Source organism: Salvelinus fontinalis, chromosome 8 (assembly GCF_029448725.1).
Source record: "Salvelinus fontinalis isolate EN_2023a chromosome 8, ASM2944872v1, whole genome shotgun sequence".
Lineage (NCBI taxonomy): Eukaryota > Metazoa > Chordata > Actinopteri > Salmoniformes > Salmonidae > Salvelinus > Salvelinus fontinalis.
Genome location: NC_074672.1, coordinates 16,258,621 through 16,282,473, shown reverse-complemented (window position 1 = coordinate 16,282,473; position 23,853 = coordinate 16,258,621). Strand labels below are relative to the sequence as shown.

Below are 23,853 nucleotides of genomic sequence, written 5' to 3'. Positions count from 1 at the left end.
ACTATGCTCATGAGGCATCGAGAAGTTACCAGTAGCCTATATTCTTCAATAAACAATGGGTAAATATTAAATTCATTCTAAAAATGGATGGCAAGATTCAAAGGCAGATTCATATTGGCCAAATATATATATATATATATATATATATATATATATTAAATGAGTTTGGACTTCTTGTTGGACACAATAGCTGGTTAAAGATAACCCCATGTCAAGAAATACTCGTATTCATTGTATTTTCTACATTTGATAAAATAGTTTGCTATGGCAATTTTGCCTTTTTGATACGAGGGAACACCGTGAGAGGATGGTGTGAAATATATTTCAAACTATGATTTCAAAATCAAGTCATTCGTGTGGTCCGTGATATTGTGTATTGCTTATTACAAAATTGGAATTCTGGAATGCATGATCGCAGAGAATGGACAAAGAGCTCATTATGACTACACTTCCCAGCATACGTGGCGCATAGTACGTTTGTGATGTCACAATGAGTATACGGTTACACTGTAGCATTCCTTACTCTATTGTTACTTTGTAACAAACCGGGGCAGAGGCGAGGAAAAGGAGGACGTCAATCTGGCAAAAAATTCCGTAACATTTTGACATTACTGTTCCAACAAGGCGAAGAACGTAACGGTCATTATACTTGAAGAAAAACTGCATCGATCCGATTGAAACCACCATTGCAAAGAAAGGATAAACGAAACAGATGTCAGCGGATTGCTCTTCCAATGCAAGCATTTAAAGGCTCAACCCAGGAAGATAAGTCATCCAGCAGATATCTCAAATTGTAACGTCTTAAACGAAACGGATAATGTCAGTAGGCTAATAAATTTCAACTAAACTGTTTGACGTCCTTCTTTCCCATCGCCTGCCCCGGCTTTAGGATTGCTACGTCAAAGTTAAATGGAACATGCACTCCTGGAAGCGACCATAAAATATATGTCCTTTATGTAGTCAGTTCGTTACACTATTTCTGCATTAGTAGTCTGACTACCACATAAATAAGTATTCATACTGAATAAATTAACAATTCATTTTACTGTAAAAAGCTTTAGCCTACAACTAGAGAGAAGCTAAGACTGTCTGGGGAAAAATCTAAATAGGGCGTTACAAGATCCAAGAACAATCCTCGGTGAATAAAAGGAACGTTCAGCGTTTTGATCGGGAGAAGAGGGTCCTTTTCTGCCGAAGGTAAGGGGCACTTGGGGGTTTATTAACGTTTTACATGGCAGTTTGCCATTGCCAAGGGGGGGTGACATGGTATGCTGGAGAAACGGGACCGGTCGAGGCTCCTGTGTCTGGCAGTTAGATTTACATTATTTCCTACTGCACCCAGTCATTCGATCGTCCTTTCACGAAATCTAGTTTGTTGTCGTTTGCGGCGGTTTGAGGCACTCGGTCGTTGAAAGGTTTATTATCAGCAAGTAGCCTACACTGTGCGTAGTTTTAGGACTGTCGGAGCTCCTCTGATTGTCATACAGTATTGTCCTCCTTTATTGTAAATGTATACTATTGAGTCTAGCCTATGTAAAGTATTGCAATTCTAATAACATAGTATAGGATACTGGCTACTCTAATTTGTTTCAACTAAATTAGGTCATCGTCATGGAATTTGTTTCATTGAGTTCTCCCGATTCCCATATGTAATGTCTAATGCTTTGCTGAAGAATATAGAAATGTAACAGATTTTGTATTCTACAAAGCCTACCAGCTCACAGTATGAGAACCAAGGCCTGATACATTGTCCTTTGTATGTAATAGTCTAATCATTAACTGATTTTGGCTGTCTGGGCCTCTTGGTTGTGGACAGTATCACATGATGAACCTGCATGCTTGTAATCATATCAGTCAAATCTTTTAGTGACGTTTAGGAACTTTTCTGCAATAACTCCACTATGTTTTGTGTAGGAGATTGTTGCTGTCTCCTGAAAGGTCATTCTGTAATAAGGATCATACATAACGTGCATTATATTTTTCCTCTGTAAAAAAACAACAGAGACACATTTACTTGCAATGCAATCTCTATAGTAGTAATCAATAGGCTGTATTCTAGTGAAACTTCAACAGACAAGCAATAAGTTGCAGTCCCTCATTTTCCATAGGGCTATACCATCACATTTGAATTCTGAGGGTTGGTTTCACCTCATGGGATGGAAAGGGAGATACCTAGTCAATTTTACAACTGAGTGCTTTCAACTGAAATGTGACTTCTGCATTTAACCCAACCCCCTCTGAATCAAAGAGGTGCGGAGGGCTGGGGATGCTATTTATGTGGATGTGAAGATCATTGAAACCACGAAGGGGCACACATATGGCTTACAGTAGGCCTTTTCAGGGGTATAGAGAGGGAGTCTATTCAAAAGTCTCAGCATGGCCCTTATTTGACCCTCTGGTGTTGCTGGAGTGACCTGTCTCTGGCATCCAAATCCCGTGCTATTGAAGGGTCCTGCGCTTTGTTTTTAAAGGAAAAGCTAAAGGGACATAAGGATATCTATCTACAGAACAGTTCGTTTTTTTCTCAGCCATTCATATAAACCCCTGGCTGCTTTCCTAGTTGCCATGGTGACGTTTCCCAGACTCAATGATTTTGGAGCAGGATTTTCATGCGAGACAGAAAGAGAGGAGTGATGGGTTAGGAATACAGATGAACGGAGAGTGAGGCTATAGCAAAAAGCTGATGTCACCTCGATCCAGATTTGATTTAATTAATAGATGTTTATAAACAGTTACAGTTAAATAATATGCTATTTTGTTATTCAGATGGGCCCATAGGATAAATGTATTATTACTACGTCTGCTGTGTCTTATTCTCATGCCTTGGCTTGATGAAAGTTCATTTTGGTGTAAAATGTCTAGATATGCTTCCATGGCCTTCACTATTGTATTCATTCATTCATTCCAATTGTGTACCTACGCATATGTGCCAGGCTGATACTCTATCTCTGTCTGTGACGGCTGCATACCATCTGTCTGTCTCTGAACATAATTTGTCTGTTTCTCCACCTTCAGACATCAAGTTTCCATGGAGGCAGTTTCGTCTCTCAGCCTCAAGCGAAGATTTGAGGAGGTGGACAGTGGCTCTCCCTACTCTACGCCAAAGGACTCTGACGATGAAATCTCCAGCAGTGACAGTGCTGACAGCTGTGATAGCCTTAACCCCCCCTCCAGCACTGCACTCACACGTAAGGGCTATGCTACACCGAAAATGGTTCTCAAATGGTTCTTCCTCAGCTCTTCAGGTTCCTTGGAGAACTCTTGCCCGATAAAGAACCTTTTGAGTTATTCAAGAACCTTCAGAATTCAAAAAGGTTCTTGAAATGTTTGGAAGCCTGCAGATGTGTCCCTTTCACAGCACACAGCAAATTGTCCAGTGTTAACTAGTGTTGATATTTAATTGTAACATTTCTAATGTTGATTCGAGAGTTAAATTAACACTTGGTGGTGTAAAATAACTCCAGTGTTGGTGTTAATAACCAGAGTTGAACCAAAACCACGCCCTTCAGTATCATATTTCTCAGCATGCTCTAATGCAATTTTTTATTTTATTTTTTTTTTAGAATTGTTTGTGTCAATATTTTTATGTTTAATTGATTAATTAAGCTTATGCTACTCAAATATAAATAACATACATTTTCTAAACTATTCCAATCTGTTACATGGACTTATTGCTACCGTTACTGAAATGCTTGTTCCAGTTGAGATGTTTAAGGTAGTCTCATATTGTATCTTATGCTGTGTTTAGATGGTACGCGGTAGACACTAGACGGCAAACCGGATGTCATTGTTTTCAATGAGAGCACAACGGTAAAATGCTGTTGAGGCTGACGGTGAATGACGTCAGCGGCCAAGGTAGACAGGACTTTCCGCCAGAGTTAAACTATTTCACCTTTGCCGTCTACGGAATGTTGATTTGCACGGTTTGTTTACTGAAATCACCATAGCAACACATACAGTCATGCTGGCTTGCTTTTGCCGTAACAGTATTTCTTGTGCTGATATGCTGACTTGTTTGACAGTTTTTGCGTCCCTCGTCTCAATGCAGCATTAGTCTTCCCAACCGTGGCAGTGGTTCTGAATGCAGGTTGCGGATGAATTAAAATTCCAAATGTTGGATATCCCCACTCTGGCTGGATTCCAATAGGAATTACACATCACTTTGCAAGCCAGCATAATGTGACATGCAGTCCTGATGTGGCCTGTAAACTACAAGTTTCAGGACACTATATTAGCTTATAACTAGGCCCTCAAAAGAAGGCCTTATGAAATATTTATTGTATTGGCTCTAAAATTCTCTCGAAAGGAACCCTGGGAAATATGCAAATAAGTTTTAAAACCTTACGGCAGGGCTTTTCAATTCCTGTGCTGGAGGGCCGAAACATTTCTGGTTTGGGATTTTTGTATGGTTCTTCAAAGAACCGTACCATTTTGGTTCTTCAGATCACTCTCAAGAACCTTATTTGGTTCCAACTTGCACCTTTATTTTTAAGTGTATACGGTACAACCAGCATTACTTGTCGGCTAAGTTTCTTACCAATTAGACTGATGCATGACTACTCTAGGCAGCTCGTTCGTGAAGTAAAAGGATAATTTCAAGTCTGTCTAAAAATAGGCTTGGCATTAAAGTGTATGATGGATTGTTACTCTGTAATAACCCTTATACTATCTGTGGTAATAACCAGTCTATGGAAACTGTTCACCCATTCTTACCCCTTTCTCCTCCCTGCTCTTTTCTCCACCTCCCTCCGCCCTCTCCAGCAACCTCCATCCTAAGACGGCACAAGCCCTCTCCAGGCCGGAAGCGGGTGCGGTTCGATGTGGTGACGGTGTACTACTTCCCCAGACGGCAGGGCTTTACCAGCGTGCCCAGCCAGGGGGGCAGCTCCCTAGGCATGGCACGCCACCACTGCTCCATCCGTCGATACACACTGGGAGAGTTCGTCCGCGAGCAGGAGACCAGTCACCGCCACGCCCTGCGCCAACACCTCCGCCAGGAGAAGCTCAATGCTCGCAAGATCAAGGTGAGGTCAAGCATTGGTTGTTCCGAGAGACCTGAAAGTGTTATGGTTTTAATTTCAGGACCTCCTGAGGATTAAATAGGGGAATCCCTGTTCAGCGCTAGTTACACAAGCACATCTTAAGTTAACAATCAGGTTTTAGTGAGGAACATATATGTATAACATCCACCCCCTCTCTAGCTGACGCGTAACGGTACGGTGGAGTGTGCCCAGGCTGACCTGCTGACCCTGGAGGACGTGTCAGACGACGACTTGGATGTAGAGGGTGTGGAGGTGGACGACTGCTTCTTCCTGCAGCCGCTTCCCACAAAGCGGCGTCGGGCACTGCTTAGGGCCTCTGGTATCGCCCGTATAGATGCTCGGGAGAAGGTTGAACTACGGGCCATCAGGCTTTCCAGGGAGGAATGTGGCTGTGACTGCCGTTTCTACTGTGACCCCCGTCACTGTGGCTGCAGCCAGGCTGGCATCAAGTGCCAGGTGTGTTAAGTCAAATGAAATGCTTGCTTACGAGTCCTTCCAAACGATGCAGTTTAATAAATAAAACAGTAACACATGACGAATAAAATAAAATATGGAACTATATACATATGGAACTAAATACAATTGAAGTCGGAAGTTTACATACACCTTAGCCAAATACATTTCAACTCAGTTTTTCACAATTCCTGACATTTAATCATAGTAATAATTCCCTGTCTTAGGTCAGTTAGGATCACCACTTTATTTTAAGAATGTGAAATGTCAGAATAATAGTAGAGAGAATAATTTTTTTCAGCTTTTATTTTTTTCATCACATTCCCAGTGGGTCAGAAGTTTACTTACACTCAATTAGTATTTGGTAGCATTGCCTTTAAATTGTTTAACTTGTGTCAAATGTTTCGGGTAGCCTTCCACAAGCTTCCCACAATAAGTTGGGTGATTTTTGGCCCGTTCCTCCTGACAGAGCTGGTGTAACTGAGTTAGGTTTGTAGGCCTCTTTGCTTGGACACGCTTTTTCAATTCTGCCCACAAATTTTGTATGGGATTGAGGTCAGGGCTTTGTGATGGCCACTCCCAATACCTTGACTTTGTTGTCCTTAAGCCATTTTGCCACAACTTTGGAAGTATGCTTTGGGTCATTGTCCATTTGGAAGACCCATTTGCGACCAAGCTTTAACTTTCTGACTGATGTCTTGAGATGTTGCTTCAATATATCCACATAATTTTCCCTCCTCGTGATGCCATCTATTTTGTGAAGTGCACCAACCCCTCCTGCAGCAAAGCACCCCCACAACATGATACTGCCACCCCCGTGTTTCACGGTTGGGATGGTGTTCATCGGGTTGCAAGCCTCCCCATTTTTCCTCCTAACATAACGATGGTCATTATGGCCAAACAGTTCTATTTTTGTTTCATCAGACCAGAGGATATTTCTCCAAAAAGTACAATCTTTGGCCCCAGGTGCAGTTGCAAACCGTAGTCTGGCTTTTTTATGGCGGTTTTGGAGCAGTGGCTTCTTCCTTGCTGAGCGGCCTTTCAGGTTATGTCGATATCAGGTTATGACTCGTTTTACTGTGGATATAGATACTTTTGTACCTGTTTCCTCCAGCATCTTCACAGGGTCCTTTGCTGTTGTTCTGGGACTGATTTGCACTTTTTGCACCAAAGTACGTTCATCTCTAGGAGACAGAATGTGTCCCCTTCCTGAGCGGGATGATGGCTGTGTGATCCTGTGGTGTTTATACTTGCCTACTATTGTTTGTACAGATGAACATGGTACCTTCAGGTGTTTGGAAATTGCTCCCAAGGATGAACCAGACTTGTGGAGGTCTACGATTTTATTCATGAGGTCTTGGCTGATTTCTTTTGATTTTTTTATGATGTCAAGCAAAGAGGCACTGAGTTTGAAGGTAGGCCTTGAAATACATTCACAGGTACACCTCCAATTGACTCAAATTATGTCAATTAGCCTATCAGAAGCTTCTAAAGCCATGACATCATTTTCTGGAATTTTCCAAGCTGTTTAAAGGCACAGTCAACTTAGTGTATGTAAACTTCTGACCCACTGGAATTGTGATACAGTGAATTATAAGTGAAATAATCTGTCTGTAAACAATTTTTGGAAAAATGACTTGTGTCATGCACAAACTAGATGTCCTAACTGACTTGCCAAAATTCTAGTTTGTTAACAGGAAATTTGTGGAGTGGTTGAAAAACGAGTTTTAATGACTCCTACCTAAGTGTATGTAAACTTCCGACTTCAACTTTACATGAAGTGACTAGGCATCAGGATAGATAATAGTAAGGTTTTTGAGGTAGATATGTACATGAAGGCAGGGTACAGTGACTAGGCATCAGGATAGATAATAATAAGGTATTTGAGGTAGATATGTACATGAAGGCAGGGTAAAGTGACTAGGCATCAGGATAGATAATAATAAGGTATTTGAGGTAGATATGTACATGAAGGCAGGGTTAAGTGACTAGGCATCAGGATAGATAATAATAAGAGTAAAATAAAGAACAGAGTAGTAGCAGCATTTGATGAGTGTAAAAGTGTATGTGTGTGTGTGTAATATGTATGTGTGTGTGTTTGTGTTGTGTCAGTATGCGTGTGTGTGGGTTTTGTGTGGGAGTCTGCCCCAGCAAGGGTCATTGTCCATTTGTGTGTGCTTGTGTATCTGTTCAGCACTCAGTACATATTAGGGCTGTGATGATACCAGTATCACAATATTTTTACCAATGCATAAATGAAAACACGAAGAAGACCAAAATCTTTGGCCCTTTAAAAACCTGCTGTATGTAAAATATTGTGTGCTATAGCTTGGAAAACACTCTGGATGTTTCCAACATTAGGGCTGTTTTCCTAAAGAGATTACATCCGCTTCATGTTTTGTTTCCTTTCCACGATACTAATGAGTATTGCGATACTGGTATCGTCCCGGCCCTAGTACATTTGGCAGAATTAGTATAAAGATGAACAGCAAATCAATGTCTTACAGACAAACTGTCTTTGCTGAATATTTTATGACTGTATATATTCTCTCAAATGTTATTCACTTTCCAGGTGGACAGGATGTCTTTTCCCTGTGGCTGCTCTCGTGATGGCTGTGGGAACTCGGCAGGCCGCATCGAGTTCAACCCTCTCCGCGTGCGAACACACTACATGCACACCATCATGAAGCTGGACCTGGAGAAGAGGAGGCTGCTGGGGCAGAAGGCAGGGGTCGGGGGAGAACAGTATGCAGAGTCTGACCTGCTCACCTCCCCTTCCTCCACCAGGCCTCCCTCCCCAGACCTTGACCTGTCCACAGGGGCCCATGGCCTGGACTCTGAGTTAGAGACAGAGGAGAGAGAGGTCCAGATGGTCCTAGAGGCTCAGGACCTCCTGACTGACCAGGCCTGCCTCGAGCGGGAGAACGAGACCGCTGTGCTCCACCTGCAAAGTGCAGAGGAGCAGGAGAGGATGAGGGAGGAAGAGGAGGAGGAGGAGGCGCAGCGGGGCAGGGGGGGAGCAGGGGGCCTGGGGGACCAGGCTTTGTGCCTTCTGCCTGGGGCCCTGCAGGGGGAGATGCCTGGGGACACAGGGGTTGGGGTGGAAGGGGTCCCTATCTCCCTCCTCCAGGGCCCGTTCCCCACTGGGGCTACCCTGCTCTGCATCACAGAGAACCAGGAGGGAGATGGGGAGGGGGACAACCCCTGTGGTGGCCTCAAAGACCCGGCCTCCTCCCTGCTCTACTACCAGATAGGTCCCATGGAGAAGTCTCTGCCTGGGCAGGAGGAGGCGTGTGTAGAGCGAGAACCAGGGGGAGGAGAGCAGCGAGGGAGGGATGAGCATGGAGGCAATACCTGCGGGCAGGATGAGGGTGAGTTTTCGCCCCCGGTGGCTCTGTGCTCAGAGAATGGCGTGGGTGCTAAGGAGTTACCATTCAGCCCCCAGCAAAGCTCCTTAGAAGGGCAGTGTCAGGAGGAGGCCTGCCTGCCCACAGAAGGAGAGTTGTACCCATCACTGCCCCCTGAGGTTTAGTACTAGCACCTCTGTCAATGTTTTGCACAATAGCTTAATTTTGAGCTGAATAAATCCTACACTACATGGATAGACAATGACTATGATGTTACAGGTTAGAATTCATATTAGTAACCGTCATTACTAGACAAATCTATTTGGAAGAAATGAGCTTGTCCATTAAAATAAAGTGAAGGAGGGAAAGTCATCCTGAAAGCACACCCAGATCTTTCCCCTGCAGTAGTACTGTCAGTTCAGTTGTAAGTCAGTGAAAGGCTCTCATTCTAACGGGGCTGGAGATCATGGGGCCTGTCCCAAATGGCACGCTAATCCCTATATAGTGCACTACTTTTGTCCAGGGACCATAGGACTCTGGTCAAAAGTAGTGCACTATGTAGGGAATACGGTGACATTTGGGGTGTTACCTGGTTGGCATTAACGAAAGAAATGACTGTAACTCAGTAACTGAGAACTAAGTAGTGTTGTTTTTAGTTCCCGGCACAACTAAGAGACGGTGTGGTGGTGTGAGTGTTAACATTTGCTCTTGGAGACGTTGGTTGAAGGGAGCATTTCAGAATCATTCATAGGATACAAGTGGCTTGATTAAAACAAGAAGGTGGGGTCAAGAAGAACATGTGCTCTGTTGTATACTGTAGAGTGATACAATAAACACCAGTTGTGTTGAAAAAGTTTGACTAATTGGCTAGCATTGTAAATGTCACACTGGTCTGGTACACTTTGTCCAGCTGTTTAGCTGTAAGCTTTGAAGCCAAATTAGGGCCACTGGCAGTATCTACCCATCCCCCCCCCCCCCCCCCCTTCCCGACTGAGAATAGACCTAACAAACAATCCTGGAAATACTTGTTTTGGTGTACTGTATAAGTGTTTGAAATGGGAAAGGCAGAGCTGAAAGAGCTGCTTGTTTGATCTTCATGTTGTGGTCTGTCTAGGAACTGGGTGATATGTGCCCCTCGCTGCATTGGGGCAAAATGGTCAAACATTTGTAAAGATCAGAAGGTTTTCACCGGTTCCTCTTTCTAAATAGCGTCTCTCCGGGTCCACCTACCTTAGACCTCTCATGCAAACACAGTTTATTTATTAAAATACAAGTTTACCCTATAATAGTGACCATTACAATGTTATGATGTTATTTCACTTCTTTTAACAACGTGTCTTTGTAAAATTGGGATGCTGTTGATATTGAGCAACAACAGAAGTCTCTGTGATCTCTGTTTAATCAATGAATGAAAGAAACCTGTCTTTGTTTTTTAGTTAGCATGTCAGATGATCGTACAGGTGGTCAGAGTCCATGTGAAGTGGACCATGTAATGCTGAAGGGACAAAATAGACCTGCTTTGTCCGTCACGCCTTCACGTCATATAATGAGTCTATAGGGGGATTCTCTATGAAACACAGCTATTTTAAGTCATACGACATCATTTAAAAAATATAATTTAAAAACTTAAAACAAACTGAGAGCCTAAAGCTGTTTGAAGTAGTAATACAGAAATACAGAATAATGATGTGATGTTGCTAAATTATGGAAAGAGGATATGACAAAACCTTAATTGCATTAGTTTTTGTTGAGTGTGTATGGATGTGTGTGCACGTTGTTTGATTGTCTTTGTGTGTGTTTGAGTTTGTTGGGGGGTGGGGCGTGCATACAATTAGTCATATTTCCTAAAAGGTGCTGTGATAGGTTAAAACATGTATAACTTTTTCTGAAGTTACGAGAAATATATAATTTCAAGGACTACATGTATCTTGATGGACATTGAATCACGAACATTTGTGATCGAAAGTTTGATCAGAAATCCACAGAAATGGCATTGTAACCAACTATTTCTGTGGCGAGGGAAGCGTTACATTAAGCCCTCTGACACAGGGATGCAATGGCTGTGGCACACTGTCTGCAAATTACGATACTTGCTTTGAATGACATACTGTATAGGTTGTCAGTATATGTAAATGCAATCCTATAACATATTTTGGTCTTTTAAATGTATTTTTGTGCTGTGTCTGTTTGTACTGGCTTATGTATGTGAGTGTGCCGACTCATCATGCACAGTCTTCATCCTTGCTTGACTGATCTATTTTAAAGCTTGCTGCCATCTTGCCCAGTGTATCATGTACTGTATTATGGGCCTAACTAACACAGGATGAGATGCTGTGCATGAGGTTTCTGATATGTCTTTTTGCCTTCATTTGTTGTATTAGCAATATGATAATGCTTAAGAGTTGCACCAAAGCAGTGGTTTCAAACCTGATTCATCACTGTCATCATGCACCAGTTTCTAGAAGATTCAATAGGAGTCTCCAGCTCTGATTCATTCTGAAGACTTGTGGTGATCTTCTCAATCAAATAGATGTATTTTCCACCATTGCTTACCTTGACACAGTTCCAGCTTCTAAGTAATTGGTGAGTGCAACTGAAAAGCTGCCTATTGTTGAGTCCTCGTCTTTGGCTTCCTATGAATAGATTTAGGTTTGGGACCACTGCACTAAATGAGCTCCAACCCACTATGTGATTATATGATTATTATGTTTGTATGTGTCTGTGTGTAAGAGCAGAGGTGTGTGTGTGACTGAAAAGATGGACTGAGGTTTGGTTGGACTTCATCTCAAAGCTGTGATAATTACTCTTATGCTAACTGTTGCCTAAAGTGGACAAAAATGTTTTATACAAAAAAAATGTAAATTAAAAGATATATAAAAAAAATAAAACACAAACTCTGTTTTTGATTCTGTAATGTCCTACTTTTTAAAATGGACTATTTGTTGTGTGTTATATTACCGGCTCCCTGTCTCTCCCAGGTGACATACACGAGCTGTAAAAAGGACAGAATGGGGTCAACAACTTCAGAAGCCATTCGTACGGAACATTCACTAGAGACTTCAATCTGTTACCTGGATAAGATCCAGGGTGAAGACTTTCTGCAGGGGCTGGCCAGCACCAGATTGGCGAGTTAAGAATCACTGACGCATATAAACTGAAATGTAGATGATACTTTTGGAAAAAGTGAGTTTAATCTCTTGATGATCTCTCCAGTGCCAAAGGGACACAGCTGAATTTGGATAAAGTTAACCACAACCAATTCTTTCAAAAAAGGAGTAGGTTCATTCTATGCCATTTCAGCACTAAACTAACCCCTATGTGAGAAGAGAGTAAAACTATAATCATGGGTTACCGTGTTAAATTATATGACCGCTAGAGTGCAGCATTGATTAATTTTTTAAGTGTTGCACTGCAGTGTGGACTTCCCCTTATTGCCCATGTAAAAAGGCTGTCTATATTTTGGGTTGAACACAACCTTGTATACATTTCATGTTTTTGTTTCTACAAGTCTCTCCTCTCACCCTTATCTTCCTTTGGACCCAGAGATAAATCTGCACTGGCAGCAGATTTTCGAAAGCCCTACATTTCTCTGTTTATCAGAAGAATGTGCTGTGAAGCCATGTCTCTTCCAAAGGTCTCCATCGCAATTTGATGGAGTACCAAAAAGACAAGGCATATTGACAGTCTACTGCAGCCGGGCCTCAGAGTGATCCCTATAGTTTACTTACACATCAGACACACACTGGGAGAAGAACACTCAGCTACCACCAGACCAAAGCCCTGGCTGATAACACACCCACTCTGTGTCATGTTCTCCTGCTGCTAGCCATTCATTAATATACTCAAAAGGCAATTAACTATGTCAACTTCAACTCTTCTTATTTCTATCCCGGGACAAGAAATACTCTTACTTTTTCACAAGAACAATGCAACAGAAGTTCTACCCGTCAGTGATGCTAAATGCTTAGGCTAAATGCTTTTGCTTGGGAAACTCATATTTTCCCCTTTCGTTTCAATGGCAGGAAGCTACTTGCTGGGAAAAGTCACACAATGTCTCTCTTCTATTTCCCATGAGTGCCGCTGGGTAGAAGTGACTTCCTGTCAGTTGACGCTTGCTGCCAATGCAGGCAAAAAACAGACATTGGCGTTCTCAGCTTGCTATGAGGTCCAGGATTAGGATGCACACAGAAGCCTTGTTTACACTATCCGCTAACATGTGAGTTTTGTGATCCAATCACTATCTGATCAAGGTTTGTTGCGTCTACACATTGTATTAAAATGTGTCTTATCCATCCACTCTACGCACTGTGACCAGATTAGCTGGCGCCTCTCTGTATGCAAATTAAAATAATATTTATTTATTTTAAAGACAATTACTGATGCCATAAATCAATGGTGCAACTTGTCAAGGATTTTAGAGGCTGGTATATTGATTTAAATGGTTTGACCATCCAGATCTGTTTACAATTGATTGATATCCAGACACAATGAGTGCCTGACTACCTTTGAAGGTGGTCAGGAAGGTTTGATCACAATCAGTAATGTACTGTTAAACCAAAGTTTTTCTGGAATTTACAGTAACCTACTGTATTTTTTTTTTTTTACAGTAACTTACTGGCAGCCTTTTTTTTTTTTTTTTTACAGTGTACTGTAAGTACAGTGCCTTCAGAAAGTATTCATACCCCTTGACTTATTCCACATTTAGTTACAGCCTGAATTGAAAAATCTCACCCATCTACACACAATACCCCATAAAAACAAAGTGAAAACATTCTTGAAAATTAAATACAGAAATATCAAATTTACATAAGAACTACATTCACATCCCTGATTCAATACTTGTTAGAATCACCTTTGGCAGCGATTACAACAGAGAGTCTTTCTAGGTACGTTTCTAAGAACTTCGCACACCTGGATTGTACAATATTTGCACATGACTATTTAGAAAATTCTTCAAGCTCTGTCAAGTTGGTTGCTGGTCATTGCTAAACAGCCATGTTTGAAAGCAGACTGAACCAGGTTGTCCTCTAGGATTTTGCCTGTGCTTAGCTCTATTCTGTTTATTTTTATCCCACAAAAATTCCTAGTCCTTGCCAATGACAATCATAGCCGTAACATGACGCAGCCACTACCATATGAAGAGTGGTACTCAGTGATGTGTTGTGTTGGATTTGACCCCAAACATAACGCTTTGTATTCAGGACATAAAGTTTATTTTTTTGCCACATTTTTTGCAATTGTACTTTAGTGCTTTATTGCAAACAGGAAGCATGTTTTGTAATATTTTTATTATTATTAAAATAAGTTATTCATAACTTATTTTGTACATAACGTTTCTGCCACAATCTCTGACCGAAAAGAGATTCTGGATATCAGGACAGCGATTACTCACCTCATACTGGACAAAGATTTTTCTTCAACGAGTCAGACGAGAAGGATTTACTTCAGGCACCAGACAAGGCCAACATCACCATCATTCGCAGGAGAAGGAGACGGAGATATCGGAGACGTAGGTCGGGGTGCATTGTAAGGATCCGACGGTGAGTGGGTAGTATGACTCTACCATCAGTCCTATTAGCCAATGTACAATCATTGGATAACAAAGTAAACGAGCTACGATCACGAATATCCTACCGACAGGACATTAAAAACTGGAATATCTTATGTTTCACCGAGTCGTGGCTGAAGGACGACATGGATAAAATACAGCTGGCGGGTTTTACGCTGCATCGGCAAGATAGAACAGCTGCCTCCGGTAAGACAAGGGGTAGCAGTCTGTGTATATTTGTTAACAACAGCTGGCACACAAAATGTTATATTAAGGAAGTCTCAATGTTTTGCTAGCCTGAGGTAGAGTATCTCATGATAAGCTGTAGACCACACTATTTACCAAGAGAGCTTTCATATATACTTTTCGTAGCTGTCTATTTACCACCAAAAACCGATGCTGGCACTAAGTCTGCACTCAATGAGCTGTATAAGGACATAAGCAAACAGGAAAACGCTCATCCAGAGGCGGTGCTCCTAGTGGCCGGGGACTTTAATGCAGGGAAACTTAAATCCTTTTTTCCTAATTTCTACCAGCATGTTAAATGTGCAACCAGAGGGGAAAAAAATCTAGACCATCTTTACTCCACACACGGAGACGCGTACAAAGCTCTCCATTTGGCAAATCTGACCATAGTTATATCCTCCTGATCCCTGCTTACAAGAAAAACAAAAGCAGGAAGTACCAGTGACTTGGTCAATAAAGAAGTGGTCAGATGACACAGATGCTAAGCTACAGGACTGTTTTGCTAGCAAGACTGCAATATGTTCTGGGATTCTTCCAACGGCATTGAGGATTACACCACATCAGTCACTGGCTTCATCAATAAGTGCATCAATGACGTCGTCCCCACCATGACCGTACGTACATACCCCAACCAGAAGCCATAGATTACAGGCAACATCCACACTGAGCTAAAGGGTAGAGCTGTCACTTTCAAGGAGCGGGACTCGTACTGCACCTGCTCCAATGCTTGTTGGATGTGGCACGGCGTGCAAGCTATTACAGACTACAAAGGGAACTACAGCTGTGAGCTGCCCAGTCACATGAGCCTACCAGAAGAGCTAAATTACTTCTATGCTCGCTTCGAGGTAAGCAACAATGAAGCATGCATGAGAGCTGTTACGGACGACTGTGTGATCACGCTCTCTGTAGCCGATATGAGTTAGACCTTTAAACAAGTCAACATTCACCAGGCCGCGGGGCCAGATGGATTACCAGGACATGTCAGCATGCGCTGACCAACTGGCAAGTGTCTTCACTGACATTTTCAACCTCTCCCTGTCCGGGTCTGTAATACCAACATGTCTCAAGCAGACCACCATAGTCCCTGTGCCCAAGAATACAAAGGTAACCTGCCTAAATTACTACTGACCCGTAGCACCCACGTTTATAGCCATGAAGTGCTTTGAAAGGCTGGTCATGGCTCACATCAACACCATTATCCCAGAAACCCTAGACCCACTCCAATTTGCATACCCCCCCCCAACAGATCCACAGATGATGCAATATCTATTGCACTTCACACTTTCCCACCTGGACAAAAGGAACACCTACGTGAGAATGCTATTCATTGACTACAGCTCAGCGTTCAACACCATAGTGCCCTCAAAGCTCATCACTAAGCTAAGGACCCTGGGACTAAACACCCCCCTCTGCAACTGAATCCTGAACTTCCTGATGGCCGCCCCCAGGTGGTAAGGGTAGGTAACAACACATCTGCCAAGCTGATCCTCAACACTGGGGCCCCTCAGGGGTGCGTGCTCAATCCCCTCCTGTACTCCTTGTTCACCCATGAAAGCATGGCCAGGCACGACTCTAACACCTTCATTAAGTTTGCAGACGACACAACAGTTGTAGGCCTGATCACTGACAACGATGAGACAGCCTATAGGGAGGAGGTCAGAGACTTGGTCCTGTGGTGCCAGGACAACAACCTCTCCCTCAATGTGATCAAGACAAAATAGATTATTGTGGACTACAGGAAAAGGAGGACCGAGCACGTCCCCATTCTCATCAACAGGGTTTTAATGGAGCAGGTTCAGAGCTCAAGTTCCTTGGCGTCCACATCACCAACAAACTATCATAGTCCAAGCACACCAAGACAGTCGTGAAGAGGGCACGACAAATGCAAGCAGCATACCACCCTGCATACCACTGCTGGCTTGCTTCTGAAGCTAAGCAGGGTTGGTCCTGGTCAGTCCCTGGATGGGAGACCAGATGCTGCTGGAAGTGGTGTTGGAGGGCCAGTAGGAGGCACTCTTTCCTCTGGTCTAAAAAAAAATATCCCAATGCCCCAGGGCAATGATTGGGGACACTGCCCTGTGTAGGGTGCTGTCTTTCGGATGGGACGTTAAACGGGTGTCCTGACTCTCTGAGGTCATTAAAGATCCCATGGCACTTATCGTAAGAGTAGGGGTGTTAACCCCGGTGTCCTGGCTAAATTCCCAATCTGGCCCTCAAACCATCATGGTCACCTAATAATCCCCAGTTTACAATTGGCGCATTCATCCCCCTCCTCTCCCCTGTAACTATTCCCCAGGTCGTTGCTGCAAATGAGAACGTGTTCTCAGTCAACTTACCTGGTAAAATAACGGTAAAATAAAATAAATAAATAAAAAGCCTATTCCCCCCTCAGGAGACTGAAAAGATTTGGCATGGGTCCTGTTGGGTGGTCCTTTGCATGGGGTGATGTACGTTTCCTTCAACAATTAGTCTTTCAGATAGATGACAGACACAGGAATCTTGGTATAAAACTCTTTAGTAATAAAATGAAATTGCAGACAGAGATTCACATACAGAGTACCTCAGTAGTCTATAGTAAAGATCTGTGTGGCGAAACAGGAGACAACACTCTTTATACTTAGTTGGTGTGGACAACCTACTGTCAATCATTCCTTAACATTGTTGCGTTGGATTAGATACAAAGTATCTAAGATGAGAGAAACATGGTCTAGACTGTGGTTTCTCACTCTACTATCTCGGCCTTGAGGCTGCGTGACTATAAGCAGGTGCTTTAGTTCTCAGCCTGAGAACTAAAGCATTACATCCCCATTACCCAGTATTTTTCCATCATTGCGCATTGCAAGCATACAAAGGTTATCACATATATACAGTAATCATGGCATTGGTGTAGCCCCACACCCGACCCCCAGGGTAACCCCCAACAGTCCTCAGATCCTCAAAAAGTTCTACAGCTGCACCATCGAGAGCGTCCTGACTGGTTGCATCTCTGCCTGGTATGGCAACTGCTCGGCCGTCCGACCACAAGGCACTACAGAGTGTAGTGAGTAAGGCCCAGTACATCACTGGGGACAAGCTTCCTGACATCCAGGACCTCTATAACAGGCAGGGTCAGAGGAAGGCCCTAAAGACTCCAGCCACCCCTAGTCATAGACTGTTCTCTCTGCTACCGCACGGCAAGTGGTGCCGGAAAAACAAGTCTAGGTTCAAAAGGCTTCTTAACATCTTCTACCTCCAAGCCATAAGACTCCCGAACAGCTAATCAAATGGCAACTCAGACCCACTATTTTACGCTGCTGCTACTCTCTGGTTATTATCTATGCATAGTCACTTTAACTCTACCTACATGTACATATTACTTCAATTACCCTTGACTAACCTGTGCCCCTGCACATTGACTCTGTACCGGTACCCCCTGTATATAGCCTCGCTACTATTATTTTACTGCTGCTCTTTAACTATGAGTTATTTTTATTTAAATGTTTTACTTATCTATTTCATTTAAAAAATATACTTAACACTTATTTTTCTTAAAACTGTATTGTTGGTTAAGGGCTTGTAAGTAAGCATGTTACAAATATAATTTGATTTGATTTAATATATGCAGGTGTGTGCGTTTCCAAATCATGTCCAATCAATTGAATTTACCACAGGTTGACTCCAATCAAGTTGTAGAAACATCTCAAGGATGATCAATGAAAGCAAGATGCACCTGAGCTCAATTTCGAATCTCATAGCAAAGGATCTGAATACTTTAAATAAGGTATTTCTGTTTTTGTTTTCTGTTTTCACTTCATCGTTATGGGGTATTGTGTGTAGATTTCGGAGAAAAAAAGTATATGTAATCCATTTTAGCATAAGGATGTAACGTAACAAAATGTGGAAAAAGTCAAGGGATCTGAATGCTTTCCAAATGCACTGTGTAATTGTAGGTGTGAGGTACAGATATGAGTCATTACAAAATGTTTTTAAACCCCGAATTATTCCATGCAACGTATTATGTGACTTGTTAAACACATTTTTATTCCTGAAATTATTTAGGCTTCCCATAACAAAGTGGTCGAATACTTATTGACTCAGGATATTTTAGCTTACATTTTTTAATGAATTTGTAACATTTTCTTATAACATAATTCCACTTTGACATTATGGGTTATTGTGAGTAGGCCAGTGACACAACATCTCAATTTAATCCATTCTAAATTCAGACTGTAACACAACAAAATGTGGAAAAAGTCAAGGGGTGTGAATACTTTTTGATGGCACTGTAATGGTCAGAGAGGTGGAGAGAACTGAGTGGAGGGGTGCCACACCACACAGCTCCAGTCCACCAATCTGCAAACTGTGCTTCAGGGCCTGGAAAGAATGTGCTCCCTCTGTGAGTGACGCCAGTGCTATGCCATCATTAGGGTTTCATTGAGCTCAATCTCTCTTAAATGGTACTATTTATAAATTGTTGCCCATGGCTATTTCCCTCCTCTCTCACATGCTAGTGGAACTGAGAGTTATAGAAGAATATCCAGACTCTCCACCATTGAGTTAAGACTCTGGTAGTTCAGTTGACAGCAGCAGACTCAGATGCCTCCCAAAAGGCCTCGAAGAAAGAAAGACAATGAGGCAATGTGGTGCTGAAAATGTGGTGACGATATCTGACGTGGAGAATCTGATTAGTGTGTAAACCACAACCTAGGGAATAAAGAGTCTTTAGTCACTTTAAAAGGTTAAAAGTAATTGGTTTTCATATCACTCATCTGCCAGTCATACCCAGAACAATTGGGGAAGGCGGGGGCTCATGAGTTTGGGGTCCCCCAGGAGGTCGGTCCTCAGATAGCGTATGAAGACGTCATAAACAATGAAAGAAATGTTTAGAATTACAGGAAATTTGCTTTAAAACGGCACAGTTTTCTCTCAGCCTCATGGCAAAATGTGTAGAATAGCAGGAAATTAGTTCAGAGATTCTTGAAAGTCGGGACAATCCTTGTCCAGCAGGAAAACATTATTTTTATAGTAAAAAAATAATACGATTTTGTTGCATTATTTGAGCTTAAAATGTACATTTAGGGGAATTTCATAAGTGAAAATATTAGTTTTTGGAATTTTCAAAATGCTTTGCTTGGACCGTGAAACTGCAGTACGCCACTGCCTTCTACAGCAACTGAAAAAACAAATCACTTCAGAGAAAACATGCTGTATGTTTCTCTGTGTGTGTGTTAATATTGGACATCATTCTATTTGTATGACAGCTGCTAATTCCCCTATGCCAAAAGTGAGTGAGCCAAAAGCCATAGACATACCATTCAAGTACCTCAACCATACTCAAAAAGTCCAATTGCTTTTTTTCTGACTGGGCCCTACATTTCACAATACAGTCCCCTTTCAGTGATACACAGAGTCAGACTGCCATAAGCACAGTATCTTGGGGACCAGTTTAATAGCACACACTTAACTTCAACCAAGGATAACTCATTTTCCATTGCTCACAAGCTCTGTTGAGCAATAGCATTAAACTATATTGCCCTACAAAGGCAAAACGCTATAACTACGCCAATAGTGAAACTGAGAAAAATGACTTGAAAGTATTTTTGCTATCCAGCCAAATATGTTGTAGGTAGATAAGTGATAACCCACTGATGTATCATCTAATTATGAAGTAATTTTTATGCATATCAACCATGACCACTGATTTGACCTACGACCCCTAAAATGCAGATACTGCAGTCTGCCTTTGTATGACCTTAAACAACTATATGGGTAATGCAAAGTGCAGTATCTCCAATCTCAATGTGTTGATCCAAATTTCTTGTTGTTTTTCTGTTTTGATGGAAATATTTAAGAGTTCTAACTACATTCCAACTATATTTAATGGTTTTACATAGTCATGTTTACATGTTTTGAATGTTGTGTTGTAGCATTTATTTCGCCATAAGGTAAGGATTATTTCATCACGCGGAATGTTTATACTTTAAAAAAACATTTAACTTTGTGCAGTATCTACAATCTAAATGTGCTTATCCAACTTTCTTGTTGTTTTCCTGTTTGACTTTGCATGGTCATTTATTTGACTTTTAGGGATCATAGGTCAAATCAGTGGTCATGGTTGATATGCATAAAACATTACTTCATAATAAGATGATAAATCAGTACATTATAATTTATCTACCTACAACATATTTGGCTGGACAGCAAATAAACGTCAAAGCCATTTGTCTCAGTTTCACTGCTGGCATAGTCACTTCTCTTTGCCTATGTATGGCGGAGCGGGTACCTGCAGTCATAACATGGTGGAACAAAGCCAAAGTGCAGTGACTTTAGTTACTGCTGTTTGCCTTGATTTTTAATTGTATTTTGTAGTTAGTGCAAACTTCACAATCCATTTTCTCTGAAACAGAACATAACTGAACCAGGACACTTTGTCACAATATAAAACAGATATTACAAAGCCTGATTTCAATCTTAACAACATTTTGACCAAAAGTGTATTTAGTGTGTTTTGCCTTTTTAGGCCAGTATAATGACCTTGGGATCCCGCCCTACGCCTCTCAACCCACCCACACCCACAATCACCCACCCACCCTTCCACCCTCCCACTGTTCCATGATTCAATCTATAACTCTTCTGAGAGTTATGGACTGTTATTTGGGCACGACTGGGCAGAAACCAGATGATTTTGACAATGTCATTGACTCAAGGGGTAAGGGACGAAGATGCCAAAACTAGTGAAAAGAAGGGAAATAAACAAATGCAAAAACATGACGGCATTGTCGTGCTGTGGCCTGGGGAGCAGGAAAAACAGTGGTGTGTTGGCTGAAAAACGGTTGGCCATGCTTTCCCTGTTCTGTCTCTGTCCCTATGGAGAACTTCGTCAACTCTAACATCCAACTTCCCTAACGGGCTGCAGTCGGCATGCAGTCTGTTTCTGGAACATACACAACATAGAAAAACAGTTTGGACAGAAATTTCTCTGTAGTTTTTCCTGTGTTTTTTAATCAAACAAATTGTTATTACTCAGTTATTGATTTTTAATCATACAAATTCTCACTACTCAGTTCGTGTTTCTATCAATAGTGTCTGCTTCTGTAATATAACCATCCAGACCATTAGCTAAGCAGTTGGCTCTATGCCAAGTTTCCCCTAAGGTGTTTGAATGTCTATAGGTTTGCATAGTTTCTTTACGACAATCAGGGTTCACCTCATTTGAATACTTTCTGTCGTACACAAACATTAATACCACAGATGTCTGGGGAAAGTTGATGTTGGGGCATGTGGCAATGTAGGACTGTTTGATCTAAAGCCATTTTATGATGATGCATTTGCTGAGTGTGAACAAGTAGGATTTCACTTCAGACTTTACTTTAACTAAATTGATCTTTGGTGTAAAATAGCCTTTTATTGGTTTTGGGATATTCCCATGTTCCTTTTTACTTTGCTGTGATTGGACACTGCGGATCCAGACACAGGGCTCTTCAGTATCAAATGTCATGTCTGGGATTACTTATACCAGACAATGGTAATGCAATGGGGGCTGGTGATGCTGATGGATGGCTGGTAAAATCATCACCCTCATATTGTAGCATTATGCCGTTGCATTATAAAGACAGAGTTACTGAAGTCATAATAATGACCTCAAACTTAAAACTCGCATCCAGCATTCGAGCGGGAAATAAAGAACCCACCGTACATGAAAAGCACAGTATTATTACTGTAATATTATTATCTACCAATTCGACAGAGGATTCCGACACAGTATGCAAGTGTTCTCAAAGTATTCAAGGTATGACTGAGACTGATCTCTCACTCATTCAGGTCAACACTCTGATTCTGTATCTGGACCTTTTTGAAGGGTGTGAATCCGTGACCAAAGAAGAAATTATTCACATTTTTTGCAACCTGGTCTCTCATGTCAGTCACACTCATCGGACGAGCGAAGCCTTGAACTAGTGAACAGGTGAGACAAATGACTGATTCTGTGAGAGGTTCTTTATCTCTATAATGTACCACCGCCTTCAGAATGGGCTGCTGTGATGTGCCAAGGAGTTACCCAATTTTGTTTTCTCCTTGTTCTCTTTTTCCAGTCTCCACTGTGCAGAGCTCATCTTGAGTAACGCATCATTATAGGACACCAGATAATAGGGAATGTTTCTGTGTGTGTGTGTGTGTGTGTGTGTTTCTTGGGAAAACTGACTCAGCTAGAGCCCCTGAATGTTGTATGTTTGTTTGTCTGACTGTCTGTCTGTTGGCTTTGTTCAGGATGTAGTGAGGCGATCTGCCAGGGCAAAACCATGCTCTTTCTGCATCTTCTGTTGTGTCCATTGCTGCTGGACTGTGCTGTGCTCCACACGTTCAGAATGTTCAGAGAGTGGAACGTCAACTATAATGAAAGTTAAGACCAGACAGAGGCAGCATACAGGTGCTCTACAAGACGTGATGTTATTCTTGACAGGCAACCAGCATCTCAATTATCTCACGTGACACACACCAATTTATAGGGACTCGTCAGGCATTACTAATCAATCACTAACATCCAATTCCTATCTTTACACTACTCTTGCCTCATCTGTCCATTTTCCTCTTCTCTCCATGTGCCTCTTGTGGCCATTGCCACTGGATGCTGCCTTCTCTTGCCAACACTGCCATTTTCTGGCCTCTCTAGACTCTTGCCAGCTGCTTTATCCCACTTTCTATACCCTCTACAATGCTGCTTCTCTCCCACTGCATTTTTTGCCACTTCATATTGTTTCTGACCTTGACCTTGACCCTGCCCTGGACTCTTTAGAGCGTGGAGGAGGAAGAGGTTTACATTTGATTACATAGTGGTGGAAATCTGAGGGGGCATATGTGATTGTAAAGCTGGGAAAGGAAGGACGTACACTTCCTTTCTGAGTATCCTATTCCCTACTGAATAAGTTAATCATCATCAGATGCAACAGTTCTTGCTTATGGCAAATCTCAAACTTTGAGCCGGCTGGCCAGTTGACTTCACAAGTTAATTGAAACCCTTGACTGTTTCTACTTTCTTTCGGTTTCTGTCTTGCACATTTGAAAGGAGTAATGCGACTTATATCCAGCAGGGGACAAACTGAACTGCTGTTCACGGAGGTTTCAGTAGCAGTCACATTTATTGATCCCTGTTTCTACTTTCCGATGACATAACTTCCTGTTACACAGTGGCACAAGAGGCTACCTGTGAAGACAAAGCTTTGCCCTGTCTTTCTCCACTGAG

The 23,853-nt window shown here is 42.0% G+C and overlaps 1 protein-coding gene across 1 annotated transcript; it reads left to right on the top strand.

Annotated features, from left to right (window-relative positions):
- The first annotated feature begins 464 nt into the window (after positions 1 to 464).
- On the top strand, positions 465 to 11,748 carry LOC129860694 (cysteine/serine-rich nuclear protein 2-like). The gene is made up of 5 exons (XM_055931361.1): positions 465 to 1,197; positions 3,016 to 3,188; positions 4,762 to 5,024; positions 5,202 to 5,498; positions 8,068 to 11,748. Exons 2-5 carry the CDS (start codon positions 3,029 to 3,031, stop codon positions 9,025 to 9,027), a joined length of 1,680 nt encoding a protein of 559 aa, XP_055787336.1. The 5' UTR covers positions 465 to 1,197; positions 3,016 to 3,028; the 3' UTR covers positions 9,028 to 11,748.
- Positions 11,749 to 23,853: the final 12,105 nt, after the last annotated feature.